At 39.1% G+C, this 15,338-nt stretch overlaps 1 protein-coding gene across 2 annotated transcripts in view; it reads right to left on the minus strand.

Moving 5' to 3' along the window:
• LOC137078182 (nectin-4-like) overlaps nucleotides 1-15,338 on the minus strand; it is a 38,758-nt gene that overhangs the window by 2,325 nt on the left and 21,095 nt on the right. For both annotated transcript variants that reach the window (XM_067445303.1, XM_067445298.1), the window contains exons 5-10: nucleotides 14,665-14,782; nucleotides 2,636-2,787; nucleotides 2,151-2,301; nucleotides 1,974-2,046; nucleotides 621-677; nucleotides 330-506 (exon numbers count right to left, since the gene is read on the minus strand). In XM_067445303.1, the coding sequence (XP_067301404.1) occupies nucleotides 330-506; nucleotides 621-677; nucleotides 1,974-2,046; nucleotides 2,151-2,301; nucleotides 2,636-2,787; nucleotides 14,665-14,782 (728 nt within the window). The remainder of the gene's footprint in view (nucleotides 1-329; nucleotides 507-620; nucleotides 678-1,973; nucleotides 2,047-2,150; nucleotides 2,302-2,635; nucleotides 2,788-14,664; nucleotides 14,783-15,338) is intronic.

Genomic DNA, 15,338 nt, shown 5'->3' on the forward strand with positions numbered 1-15,338 from the left:
AGACTAGACATGTTAATAGAACTATTTAATTTAATTTAATTAGTTTATTTATCAGGGACAATGTACAAAATACATTAATCTTACGAAAAGATGTTTTGTACCAGAATTAGCTAATGCTAGTTTCCATCTGCAGTCCCCATGATATATGATGCATGCAATAATTTGAATACAATAGTACACAGCATTAAGTAATTTTTTTGCATGTTTATTTGGTGTGTGTGTGCAGCGTGCTCTTTTTCGAGCTCAAGCGGAGGACCCTTCTGTTACAAGGCCCGTTTCAAGGTGAAATTAAGCAAAGTCCGCTATGGTCAACCACATGTATCTCATACCTGTGACATGTTACTGTCCTCTTCATAAGACTCCATCATCATCATTCGAGTGGATTCTCTATCAGATCTCTCCATCAGTTTGTCTCGACCTCTTCTAGATGTGTTAAAAATTGCAGGTCGGCCGAGTGAGTCCACCCCTCCCAGCGTGGAACGACTATCCCTGGAGCGAGGACGATCCTGTGAAAGGAAACGTTTAGGGTTTCTAAGTGTTTTATGAGAGGAAAAACAACTGCAGAGTGTGACTGGTAAATGGATAAGAGCATTTTTAAAAACATTAAAAGAGAGACGAACCAGTGAGGAGAGACTTGTGCGTAGCGTCCCTTCAACTTTTAAAGGATGACTGTCCTCCTTTTAAAAGAAGACAGAGAGAGCAAAATTAGAGAGATGGTGATATGATATACAACTTTACATCCTACATACAATCCTATATAATATACATCCTTGTTTATTTATATGCATACCCAAAAAGGTAATTAGATACTCAAGCCAGATGCACAAAAAAACACAATTGGAGGCCTGCCAAGTCAACACCTCAAGCTCGTTGTGCTCCTCAAACCATTCCTGAATAATTTTTTCTTTGTGGCGCATTATCCCGCTGAAAGAGACCACAGCCACCAGGGAACACCGTTTCCATGAAAGGCTGTACATGGTCTGCAACAATGCTTAGGTAGTGTATATTTCGAAGCATCACACTGCCTTCCCATAATGCATCCTGGTGCCATGTGTTCCCCAGGTAAGCGACGCACATGCACCCTGCTATACACGTGAAGTACAAGAAAACATGATTCATCAGACCAGGCCACCTTCTTCCATTTCTCCATGGTCATGTTCTGTTGCTCATGTACCCACTGTTGGCACTTTCGGCAGTGGACAGCGGTCAGCATGGGCACCCTGACTGATCTGTAGCTATGCAGCCCCATACGCATCAAACTGCGATGTACTGTGTATTCTGACACCTTTATATCAGAACCAGCATTAACTTCTTGAGTAATTTGAGCTACAGTAGCTCGTCTGTTTGATCGGACCACACGGTCCACTTCACTCCGCATGTGCATCAATGAGCCTTGGCCGCCCATGACCCTGTCGCCGGTTCTCCACTGTTCCTTCCTTGGACCACTTTTGATAGATACTGACCACTGCAGACCAGGAACACCCCACAAGAGCTGCAGTTTAGGAGATGCTCTGACCCAGTCGTCTAGCCATCACAATTTGGCCTTTGACAAATTACACAAATCCTTACACTTCCTGCTTCTAACACGTCAACTTTGAGGACAAAATGTTCACTTGCTGCCTAATATATCCCACCCACTAAAAGGTGCCGTGAGGAAGAGATAATCAGTGTTATTCACTTCAGATGTCATGACTTAATACACATACATAGGCTGTACATATTGTTCACTACTGTACCATTTGGGGCCAGTATATATACATATCTGTGTGTGTGTGCGTGTGTGTGTGTGTGTGTGTGTGTGTATTTAGTATGATTTTTGAGCATTAAATCATCATATTAGAATGATTTCTGAAGGATCATGTGACTCTAAAGACTGGAGTAATGATGCTGAAAAACAGCTTGCCTTCACAAATATCCCAAACCAAATCATCAATAGACATGTTTTAAAAAAAGTGTGTGTATGGATTTCTCACCGAGTATCGTGCTGTACTGCTTGAGTTCACTCTCCTGAACGAGGCTTGTCTTGACAGAGTGCTGATTTCCTCTCTTATAAAGACAGCGAGACAGACAGATTGAAGCACAGGAACTCTCATAATCAGATCAGTCATGCAAATTATTCAGCGTTCACAAAGAAAGACGAAACTTCTTACTTTTTTGCATTCAGCTCCATTGCCAGTTGTTGATTCTTGCGTTTATAGTGGCGGTTTACCGAAATGATTATTACGATAAGAGTGAGAACAACCGCTGCAGCAACACCGGCAATAATAATAATCATCATGTAGTTCACTGGCATAATCGTATCTGAAAGAAACATGCAAAAAAAAAATCGACTTATTTGTTGTACAGTATATTAAATTACTATTGTATTCAATTTATTGCATGCAACATATAGACTTCTTTATTTGGAAAAGCCCAGCTTTAGCATTCCATGGATGAAAAAAAACATAAACTAACATACATACATGTTGGGAATGACATGAGGCTGAGTAAATTATGACAGTATATAGATTTTTGGATGAAATATTCATTTAATTGTATAGGGTAGGAGACACGCAGTTGCATAATATTTTCACTAGATGACAGCACTGTGCACTGCACTTCAACGTGAGTGAAGGTTTTTCACGGGGAAACACACCTGCTATACTTATTGAAATCTCAGCTTTTCCAGATCCCACCACATTGGTGGTGGTGCAGACGTAATCTCCTTGATCTGTCAGGCGGAGGGGCATAGAAAAGCGCAGAGTCCCGCCGTCCACATTCACACCCTCCGGTAGAGCTTTACCTTTCCTGTGTGAGCAAAGAAATAAATTCAGTCCCCAAAGAAAAACCAGGCATCGAAAACAATAGAATGCTTTGGACACCTATACTGAACGATTCAGTGCATAACAAACGATTATTTCTGAATTATTTCATAAATGTCAACTTAAAATATCCTTGTATTATATGGTAAATGGACTGCATTTATATAGCGCTTTTATCCAAAGCGCTTTACATTTTGCCTCACATTCACCCATTCATACACCGACGGCGATGTCAGCCATGTAACGCGCCATCCAGCTCGTCGGGAGCAGCTGGGGTTAGGTGTCTTGCTCATGGACACTTTGACACTTGGTCAGGTGGAACCGGGGATTGAACCACCAACCTTCTGGTTTGTAGACAACCTACATGAACCACTGAGCCACTGCCCCCCACACAATAAGATTCATTACTTTACTGAAAATATAAGATTGTTTTTCAATATCATTGGTTAATGTCAGCATAAAACTGATAGTCTTTTCTTCACTGTTGTGACATATATTCAAGTGAAATGGACAAAGATTACAAATTTATTGGATCATTAGATTGTTATGGTTTGCTTTTGGTGGATCTTATGTGAGTAATACTTTTGCCCCGCCCCTCACGCCAGTTAACATCAGAGAAGAGATGAAGAGAGTGCTTTAACACCCAGGGGAAAAGTTTTTATTTATTTAAAAAATGTTCATGTCATTACATTGTTTAGAGCATAAGAAACATATGGGGGAAAAAAACATTTTGAAAAATTCTATTTTATTTATAATATGCTATGTCCTCATATGTGGACACCAAGATTAATTTCTTTAAAAAAAAAAAAAAAAAAAAATGTTTCACCAATCAATGTTACGAAAGATATAACTGATATACCATTTTACTTTATGCAATATGTGGGTAAAATGGCCATACACGTGTTTCACAAGGGTCTCTAATTTGCATATTAATGTGTTCCTGGAGCAACATGTAAGGAAAAAATAAGTGTATTAATGGGAGTAATAGTTGGCACTTGGCAACATGTTCATAATAATATATAATATTTTATAGGGTAAATAAATTTCATTTATTTTTTTATTCATTTGTTGTAACTCCCAAAATGCCTGATAAAAACGACTTAACCCTCTATGGTACGGTGTTGCCTCCAGGCAACATAGTCTATTTTAGATTATTCTTAATCAAATGAAACACCAATGTATTGTTCAAACCTATCCCTGGGAAGAAGAACTCAAAAACTAACCAATGAAAGTGTAAAAAAATGGGTCACATGACCCACAGGGGTCCATTTTGTGTCCTGTTTCAGTCATGTGCACAGGTCACATGACTCCATATTTTCTCCAATGAAAATGGCATTTTTCACTAATTTCCTGTCCAGATAATCACCCACAAAAATATGAGTCACCTTCACTGGTTAGTAAAGAAGTATTTTCAAGAACTTTACATTATATATCATCAAATGTTTTAAAGTAAATAACAAAAAACTGTGTGTTGCCTCAAGGCAACATTGTACCATAATGGAATCGTGTAAGGCCATAGCAGACACACTAGGTTGGATACAAATACAGCATATTTGTAAGGAAAAGAGTTAGAATTATCTAAATATATCTGCATTTTTGCACAATATTGTAATGCATGTATAAAAATAGTAATACACATACTATAACTGCATTTATTATGATCTGCACATTTTCTATAGCACTCAAAAAAGGTATAAAACACCACTGATGAGGATGAGGATGAGGTGTCGTGATGAGGAAGATCAGGCCATAGTGACAATCCGGTAGGGAGAGAGTGAGGGTGAGATCGAAGATGGAAATGAGGATGAAGATGGTTATGATATGATATAATAACTTGATGTAATAACTTGATGTGATGGCTTGATGTAATGGTTTGGTAATACATGTTCCACGATGGTACAATGTTGCCTGAGAGCAACACCTGAATTTGAAATGTTGCTTTTTATTAAATATGAAATTTGTAATACATTATAAACTGGATAAATGTGTTTGTTCAGGTCTCTGGTTAAAGAAATTGATTTTTTCAATACATTTATTCATTTTTTTCTACATGAAAACGTAAAAAGTTTAAATTTGTCCGTTGTGGTACAATGTTGCCTTGAGGCAACAAACTTTTAAAAAATAAATAAAAATAAAAATTATGAATTTTTTTATTGCTATTGTTAAAGTGTCCTATTTTAAGCAGGAAAAACACCACAAATATTTTTTTTCTCATTTAACCTCTTAACCCTCGCCCTGTGCTGAGAAATAAATAAAAAAATGACATACTCCAAATAAAAATGTCTGCAGCTCTTAAACCCTATGGTCTATATCCATAAATGTGGTCTTATTTTAAACTAGACACTTTAAATTATGTTACCCAAAAGTCATAATAACTCAAATAGTATAGGGACAGATTAAAACAAGGGGAAATATGCATGTAAGTGACTCACGTTTTTATTTTTTTATTATTCCCTTATGGAAAAAAATATTAGATTTTAATTTTTATGCCCTGAAAATAACCTAAATATAAAACTGAATGTCTGATCATGCTTTGATTAAAATTTGAGGACGATTCTCTCAAAAATGTAGCTTCTGTAAGCTTTTATGTCAAAAAAGACTGGGCGTCCTTTCAATAAAGTCCAATTATATTAGAACATTTGTGTAATAGTAAAGAGTAGTTTTTATTCAAATAAATCTGCAATAAACTGCTAATTATAATGCATTTGCAGTCCCTGATAACTAAAACAACTATTTACAGAATTTACAAGTGTAAAAAAACTCATTTAGTTGATAAAAACAGTCTCTTATTTAGTCTGCGCGTTGTGTGTAAGTGTGTGCGCTTACACTGGCAGGCGCTGGATACGATGAATGAATACTGTGGAGACGACGCTAAGTAACAGCTAAGTAAGCATGAGGTATTCACTAATGCTTCTTACGACGTCTGTTACAGAAACTACGCAAAATATTGTCTTTTGATTCGTTACTACATCCATCAATCAAATCTATGCTGGCTATGCATTGGCTAGGCATTGAATGGCTTATCCAACTAAAACAACCGGCGAGTTTGACTGACAGATGCATCACCCAGTGACGCGCTCCCTTTCTATTTATGTGTCCTAGTCAGCTTTTGATTGAAGGAGAGAGACCTGGGAGGGTTTAACAAGACCGGAACAGTCCACAGTACAGGGGAGATTGTCAAAATAAGGCTTACAATCGCTATTTCATTGAAAATGGACATGATTGATTACTCTTAACACAAAACGCTTATGCAAACAACGGAGGATTTTTAGTTTTTTCCCCTTATTTTTTCGTTGTTTTGGATTAAAAGTGGGATGCATTTTGAAGAGTGGACTCTTACACAGACATGTATGCTGTTGTTTCGTGGATTCGTCCGATCTGATCTGAACGTCAGGAGATGAAAGATGAGTACCGCGTTCATTATGCTAATGTTTAAATAGCCACTGCTTTAGCATTTAATTTAACCCTTTCCTCTCTGGTGTATTTATTGCAAAAACGAGTTCAGAACATGAATCTTGAGTGTTTTAGCTTTCAAATGATGCATAGTTTGTGATAGTTGATTGAACAGTTTGTATAAAACAAAAGTAATTATAAGTAGAGACACGCCCACTTGCGTCAGACGCCCCGCCCACGATCCGGTGCGGATTAAGAAGTTAAATCATATTGCGTACCATAGAGGGTTAAACGTGCAGTATGCAACTTTTGGCCACTAGGGGTCACTCATTCAAAATAATAACAACAGACGTACTTTGATGACGTCGGGAAAGGTAAAACAGAGTCAGTAGAGCATGTACTTATAGAGTGTGATGCATATGAAGGAGCAAGATTTAAGTTAAAACAAGCCTTAAGATCTCTTGGTATTAATCAGTTGTCTCTGCAGGGTCTGTTAGGAAATGAATCAAAAAAGTCTGGGATATTTCATGAGTTAGTTATTTTCTTAAAACAAACAAGACTGATCAATAGAATGTAGGATATTGTTGTAATTTTTTATTTTTTATTTTTTTTATTTTTTTTTTTGTTTCAAACTTCCAATCATTATGCGCTCCACACTCCTATCCAGTAGGTGGCGGGAATGCACCATTTAAGTTGGTTTGCCAACCGCCATAAACTCCAAAAGAAGAAGAAGAAGAAGACGTCGGGAAAGTGCGTGAGCTCATGGGAGTTGTTGTCATTGTCAACCAGCGAATCTGGCATCTCCAGCAGAAAACATGTTCACTGACAAGGTAATTGTTATATTACATCTCTATTATAGTTAAGTTTAGTTACGGCTTTTCACTTTATATAATGTCAATCTAATGAAATAGCAGCGAGCTACCGTTACTTAACAAACTTATCAGTAGCGTTAGCTAATGTGTGAGACAGAATGTTGTGCGGGCGGTCGCTATGTCAACACACCTATAAGTTGGTAGGCTATGTTGACATATTAACCGTGCATCATAATTTGAGTTACTCAAATTATAGATATGTTGACATGGCATCCGCGATTGTCGAACATTCTGTGTATCAACTGTTCAATAAGGAAATACATTTCAATTTAGTTTATCATTACCAACATAAAACATAGTAATTGAGAGAACCAGCACCAGCAATACGTTGTTCATTGGAACACGCGCTGTGTCGCTCCCCACGTTCATCAATCATTCTAATAAACATTTATTTTGGAACTCAGAGATATATGAATAAGTAGATCATTATTAAATCGATATTATATGTAGCTAGTATTAACATATGATAAAAGTGACGGTCACCTTATATTAATTGACCAAGATAGTGGCATATTACCTTATGAAGCTAACGTTACCTTCTCCAGCTACATATAAAACCAATAATAGCTAGTCCATCTGCGTTTTACACATGACATTATCGTGTCACCAAATATACGGATATAAATATACTTTTGAATCAGTTTTAAAAAGTCTCAGTTTCAGTCTCCAAAAACACAGAATCTGCCTGTTTGAAAAGCCGATGCAATACAAAATGTATACGTATTCAGCTAAACGCGTCTCAATGTGGTCAAGATCGCTATGCAATATGCAAACATACAGCATGTTATGATTAGGGCTGTAACGATATGCGATATGAAATCGAAATCGCAATACGCAGGTCCACGAACCTGTATCGCGATATGAGAAGGCAGAATCGCGACACACCCCTTCCAACTCCCAGAATTATCCTTCCTGTCCAGGTCCAACTCTTAAGTCAGCAGTATGGCAACATTTCAGCTACCCGGTGGAGAAAAAGGATGGCAATTGTGTAGTTGACAAGACCCACACAATTTGCCGTAAGTGTTTCAAGAAGCTTCCCCAACCGGCTGGCAACGTGGTGTGAGCGTGGCGTTTCTGTTGCGTGTCATCCGCGGGGCGGCTGCGTGGCGTTTTCTCTTTCTTTGCACACCAGAAGCGCGTCTGACGCGGCGCTTCTGTTGGTATTGATGTACAGGAGGCCCTATACTTCATGTTAAATGTATATTGCCTATTGGTACCGCAAAGAAAACGTCGGCAGTAGCCTATTGACCATACAGATATATGGTATTGACGGCAAAATAGGCTACAGAATACTGTACAGAATAAAACTGTTTTGTCCCCCCCATATCGAGGTTTGTATCGTACCGTGGGTCAAAAATCGTGATACGAACCGAATCGTGGGTTTGGTGTATCGTTACAGCCCTAGTTATGATTATATGATTATTATGTTAGCTGAATGGTTACTTAAATTACCTGTTTATTAAAACGAAAGCGAGATCAGCATATCTCTCTGCAGTCCGAGCTTGTCACGAAAATTTCGCCATCTTTCAAAGGCTTCTCCAAGGTTTACACGTCTCTTGCTTCTTCTACTGTCCCAAAATCTTCTCGGGTCATTTTTTTTCACCCGTACGTTTGCGCTTTGTTGAGCTGGCAAAACGTACAGGCAAAGAGTAGTCATGATCCATTATCGTACAGACTTTTTTATACGGGTGTTCCCTCTTTGAGTTTGGCGGTTCCGCCGAAGTTCCGCAGGAAGCAAGACGCAAACGTGGATATGACGTGAAAGACGGGCGACATAACGGAAATAAAGACACGGTCCGTGTCTTCGAATTAAAATATTAATTTCTCTGGATTTAGAAGTTAATTGGAACTGTCGGGATAATGTAAACACACAACTTAAAAAATATATAACATAGATATAGTGATCTTTTCTATTTTTAATGCTGAAACATTACATATTGTGCCTTTAAGGCCCCGTGTCCTCTATAGAGCACACAGAAATCTATAAAGTATGAAATCAATGCACTTTTGTACCAGAAAGTCATATTTTGGTTAGAAACCGCATAACATTTTCCTGAGATCTTGATTTATAACAAACCATTTGAAAATTAGTCAGATTTAAATAACTACAAAATATTACAAAATATTATCATTTTCCATAAGAGTGCAAAATTGTATCATTCAGTCATTTTTATAGAAAATTTTAAAGCGCTTTTTTTACAATACATAGTGTGTATCAATACATATTTCAAAGCAGCTTTACAGAAAATGCTTTGTTTCAAATGTTCCGATAAGGAAGTATTAATACAGCAATATAATATGCAGCTATAATATAATACACCATATTGACAAAAGTTTTGGGACGCCTAGCTTTATATGCACATCAACTTTAATGACATCGCATTCTTAATCCGTAGGGTTTAATATGGAGTGGCCACCCTTTACAGCTGTAACAGCTTCAACTCTTCTGGAAGGCTTTCCTCAAGGTTTAGGAGTGCGTTTATGAGATTTTTTGAGCATTCTTCTAGAAGCGCATTTCTGAAGTCAGGCGCTGATGTTGGGCTCGCAGTCTCAGCTCTAATTCATCACAAAGGTGCTCTGTCGGGTTGAGGTCACCGTTCTCCTGGCAACTGCAAAACCCAGACTCACGCCAGACAGAGAAGCGTGATGCGTTCTTTACACCAATGCATCCAACGTTTTCCATTGCACTTGGTGATGTAAGGCTTGGATGAGCTGCTCGGCCATTGAAACCCATTCCATGAAGCTCTCTATGCACTGTTCTTGAGCTAATCTGTAGGCTACATAAAGTTTGGACCTCTGTAGCTACTGACTCTGCAGAAAGCTGGTATCTTCTGTGCACTGTGACCCTCAGCATGCGCTGACCCCGCTCTGTGATTTTACGAGGCCCACCACTTCATGGCTGAGTTGCTGTTCTTCCCAATTGCTTCCACTTTGTTATAATACCCCTAACAGTTGACCGTGGAATATTTAGTAGGGAGGAAATTTCCTGAATGGACTCATTGCACAGGTGGCAGCCTATCACGGTACCATGCTTGAATTCACTGAGCTCCTGAGAGCGACCCATTCTTTCACAAATGTTTGTAGAAGCGTCTGCATGTCTAGTGCTTGGTGTTATACACCTGTGGTCGAGGAAGTGATTGGAACACCTGAATTCATTGATTTGGAGGGTTGCTCCAATACTTCTGGCTATATAGTGTAAATTACATGTAGTTAGTTAACATCATGTATTCCGCTAAGCAGACAGAAACTAATATGTCAGGCAGCAATTACAACGGGTTTTGCTTCAGGATCCAGTTATTTTTACATTGGACATGCAAATGAAAAAAGATTTCGTTTTTTACCCGGCATAACACTGTAAAACGTTTTTCAAAGTTGTAAATAAAACAACGATTTTTGGATTATGAAAAAGGTTACACTATAGTTAGTACATTCTGCAAAGTAACTTTGCAACTGCATGTCAATTAACTCTCATTCACTTATTCGCTACAGGATATGTCAACTAGATCCCATTAGATTATTAGCGGACTGATAGGTTAAAGTTAGGATTAGTAGAATAAGTTGACATGTACTTTCAATGGTACTTTTAGACCTGGTTTCACAGACAGGGTTTAGATTAAAGGGGGGGTTAAACACTCAGTTTCAGTCAATCTCATGTCAATCTTGAGTACCTATAGAGTAGTATTGCATCCTTCATATCTCCGAAAAGTCTTTAGTTTTATCATATTTATAAAAGAAATATGGGCTGTACCGAGTCTTTCCAGAAAAAAACGAGCGCCTGGAGGCGTATCGTGTGGGCGGAGCTAAATAATGACAAGCGCAAAGCGGTGACGTCCTCAAGCGTGGAGAAACCCATGGCTATCTCAGCTAATAGATATGATCCAGAATCAAATCTGAGGCAGAAATAAATTGAACAGGAGAAACGGCAACAGCAGGACGTCCGTCTCTGTGGTATGTACTGTATTTAGTGGCCTGTCAACATTTGTGTGTCTTTACTCGCAGTGTATGAGGACATGATTCGGTTTATGGACTATTGTATGCGACTAGACCTTAGAAGTAACAAGCAAAACGGTTTTGCAGGTCAGACTAGTGTAACGTTTTACAGAACAACAATGGAGTAACCGTTAGCGCATTTGAATGACCAAGCACGTGATCGTGTCGTTTACTGATGTTTACTCACGCGACGGTAGCCAACAGCACAGACATTTGAAGCAGTTTTACTCACCGGCTGCTTCCAAAGCAGGACCGAACCTTTATCGCTGGGGCCGTTCCGTCAAAAACACACTTCTTTGGTATGATTTGATGAAGTCCTGTGACAGCAGTGGCGTGTAAATCCACTTTGCGACGCGACTGAAACGATGTTGTGAAGCTTCCCGTCATTTCTGCGTTCAAATCGGTTCAAATGTAGCGCTGCCTTCCCGGAATGCTGTGCTGAAGCGTTGAAGTCGCTCGACGTCACCCATAGGAATAAAGTGGAGCGCGGCGCAAAACATTAGTGTTCACGGACGACTGGATCTGCAGCTGAGAGACTGTTTACGGCGTGCATTTCCTCTCTCGCTCTAGTGACGCGCGCGCGCACCCTACCGGGAGAAGAGCCCGTACGGCCCGTACATGGACCTTCCGCTCTATTAACGTCAAGTTGACCCATACTAGAAAAAAACTCGCCGAAACTTGTGAAATACAGGAAGGAGTATTTTTAACACAGAAATACTCCATCAAACGTCCAACATTAGTTTTTGAAACTTTGTCTATGTTTAGGATGGGAATCCAAGTCTTTAACAGTGTAAAGAGCTCAGTATGCATGAAACAGAATTCACCCCCCTTTAAGCCAAGATTAGGCATTAGTTCAATTAGGACATTTAAGTCGCTTTATAAACATGCCTGTTGTGCATCTTAAGGCAAAACAATGGGACAGCCATTATCACCTTGTATCCCAAGACTGATCGCCCACTGAAGCTAAACAGTGTTGGGCCTGGTCAGTACCTGGATGGGATACTTCCTGGTAAATCAAGATTGCGGTAAGAAAAGGTGCTACACTGTAAAAAAATTTGGTTGGTTTTTGCTGGTTTAACTTAAAAAAGTAAGTAACCTGGTTGCCTTAAAATTTTGAGTTTATTGAAATAAAAAATTTGAGTTGATACAATGAAGGAAATTTGTTTAATAAATAGAAACTCAAAATATTTTTGTATCTGAACCACATAAAATATTTGATAAATCATGAAAATAGCACTATTTGGCATGTTTCACTGCGTCATCAGAAATAAAACACACACAGTTACCCAATATGCTCACAAAATCTTTTAATAATATTTTAATAAAGGTTGTCGGGTCTCAAAACATTTTCATTGTATTAACTCAAAATTTTAATTTCAGTGAACTCAAAATTAAGGCAACCAGGTAACTTTTTTTCTAAATAATTTTTTACAGTGTAGTTAAGCCTGCAGGGGGCGCTCACCCTGTGGTCTGTGTGGATCCTAGCACCCCAGTAAAGTGATGGGGACATTACATTGTCAAAAAGCACTGTCTTTCGGATGAGAGGTTAAACCGAGGTCTCTCTGAGTCCATACAAAAAATCCTTTGTAAAAGGAGTAGGGGTGTAACCCCTGCATCCTGGCTAAATTTACCCATCGGCCTCTGTCCATCATCATGGCCTCTTAATTATCCCCATTTATAGGCCTATCCTGGTTGGCTTCGTCACTCGTCTCCTCTCCACCAATAAGCTGGTGTGGTGGGTGTTCTGGCACAATATGGCTGCCAGGTGGATGATGCACATTGGTGTTGGTGGTGGAGATTTCCCCCTTCCATGTAAAGTGCTTTGAGTGCCAAGAAAAGAGCTATATATTAATGAAACAACGTATTATTATTATTAATGCCACTGACATATTTTAAGTTAAGACATGCCTGTGCAAGTAAGGGTTAGATCAACCCCCAAAAATTAAAATTAGACAGGACATTTTTTAATACATCTCCGATTGGATTTGTCTAAGAGATGAATGTCGTACACACCTAGGATGACTTGAGGGTGAGTAAATCATGGGGTAATTTTCATTTTTGGGTGAACTATCCCTTTAATCCTTCACTATGAAACCAGGGGATAGTCAGTAGAACAACGTCTGTTGTGGGATCATCAAAATAAAATGTAATGTAGCGAGACATTCAGACTGACAGCAGAAGATCTGGACTCCACAGCAGCTTTAATTGGCCAAAGACCGCCCAGAGGCCGTCTGACTGACATGTAAAGCAACCAATCGCAGTTAGTTTCATGTTTAGGGGCGTGGAAATGTAAAGTCGATGTCTCTGCAATAACAAACAGGTGTGCAAAACTCTTGGACGTGTTTTAAAGAGTTGCGAACTTTACATACTTCACATACTTGAAAAAACAAGATTTAGTTGATCCTGATAAGCGCTCATTGTCACAGTTGTAAACACGACAGCTTTGTTCTTTCATGAGGGGGTTTGGCGTCACGCCATATGTTTCCAGGCAGACTGTTAAAGAACATGACACACACATCTCCCGGACATCCTGTAGAATTCAACCAATCAGAAGACGACTTCAAAACTCCTGAAGTGTTTTTAGTTAGGTGTGCCATTTGCATCAGACGTTCAGCCAGCGGCCCGTGGGTGTGACGTCTGAGGCTGAGACTAATATTAATCAGACGGTCTAGTAATGATTGCAAGTTGACGTGTAGTTGCAAAGTTACTTATTAGAATGTCTAAAGTGGACCATCGAAATAAAGTGTTACCAATACTCACAAGTCTTCCTCAAAATGTAGCTAATGTTATTAGCAATTAGCAACTAAGTTTACTTTGATATGATATAGGAAGCGTTTCTCTCCCTTTTTAGAAGGCTTTATTTAGTTAATGTCACAAATAGACCCGCACAGGTTTTCTGCAGACAATGAGAAGTTTGTCCAGAGTTTATACCAGGAACTATATGTTACAGTGTGTTTTTATACAGCACAGTGTGTTTTGCATGAGGACAATAGTAATACTCATCCCATGACACACATGCTGTACGCAGGCAAATTTTCCCGTCACTATAAACTCACTCCATCTCCCCCCTCAGCCTTTTCTCATCCCCCGCTCTCTCCCTCCGTGTGAAAATGCACTCTTGTCTGTTTGCCGCGCAAGTTGCAACACGACACCAGGCCACAGTTACTTCATTTACTTTGCATTCACACCGAGCAGTCAGAGAACAGGTTTCCCCACTGAAGGCGAAGAGGAGGAGAAAAGCAGAGAATGTTTGTCTCAGGAATTGCGTGATCATCTAAACGTCCGTGTCTACACCCCCTTAGTCACTCGCACCGAAAAATGCCAGCAAATAGGTGTGTGATTGTGACTAATTAGGCTCGTTCATAAACACAAAAACAACTGATGTATATTTCTTTGACCTCTCAGTGTCAGTATTATTTCCTAACCGGCTCCATATCTGATCAACTATAGATTCACTCATGAATTTAGGCCACAACCTTCTCGTCCACACCTACAGATTACTCTGGCATGCTGATAGAGAAGTCAACCGAAACAGAATTTAACTGACAAGGCAGGCTGTCAGCAAGACAAACAAACAGATTGAAAGACGTGTAGACAGACAGTTTTACCTGGTCCAGTTGAATCGGTCGGGTTTTGGATTTCCTTCCACATTGCACTGTAGCGTGGCACCTTGCATGTCCACATGCCAGTTGTCCTCATAGCCAGATATCAGCGCATTCGGAGGGTCTGTACACACATGAACACACAAATGCAACGGAGCATTTTAAAAACATCTCATAATTAGGTGTGTCTAAAACACTTTTAAGCCTCTTGTTTGAACTTGTGATGAACTTCCCGTTTGACCAATACGCTCGCCTGATCCTTTCTGTTGTTGACACATTACAGACTCTAATTCTGGCATTATGAAACATGCATATATTGGAATTATCTCAATTTTGTGCCATTAAATTAAAGCAATGGGCTCCAAACCTGCATGACTTTCTTTCTTCTGTGGAACACAAAAGGAGACATTTTGAAATAATGTACTGGTTGTTGTTTTTCCACGCAATTATACAATTAAAGAAAAAAGGCAACAGCTTTCAAGCTTATTATAAAAGATTTAATGATTTAACCATGCACGTCACTTTTTTTTCTTTTTTATATTCATGTGCCCTCATAAACTTGAATTCCTCCCAATTCAAGTGCTGCAACTTCTCTGATGATGAGGGCGGGACAACCTGTCACTCACATGATATCCACCAATAGCAAATCACAAACATCCAATCAATTCCTGATGGACAAA

Source organism: Pseudorasbora parva, chromosome 1 (assembly GCF_024679245.1).
Source record: "Pseudorasbora parva isolate DD20220531a chromosome 1, ASM2467924v1, whole genome shotgun sequence".
NCBI lineage: Eukaryota > Metazoa > Chordata > Actinopteri > Cypriniformes > Gobionidae > Pseudorasbora > Pseudorasbora parva.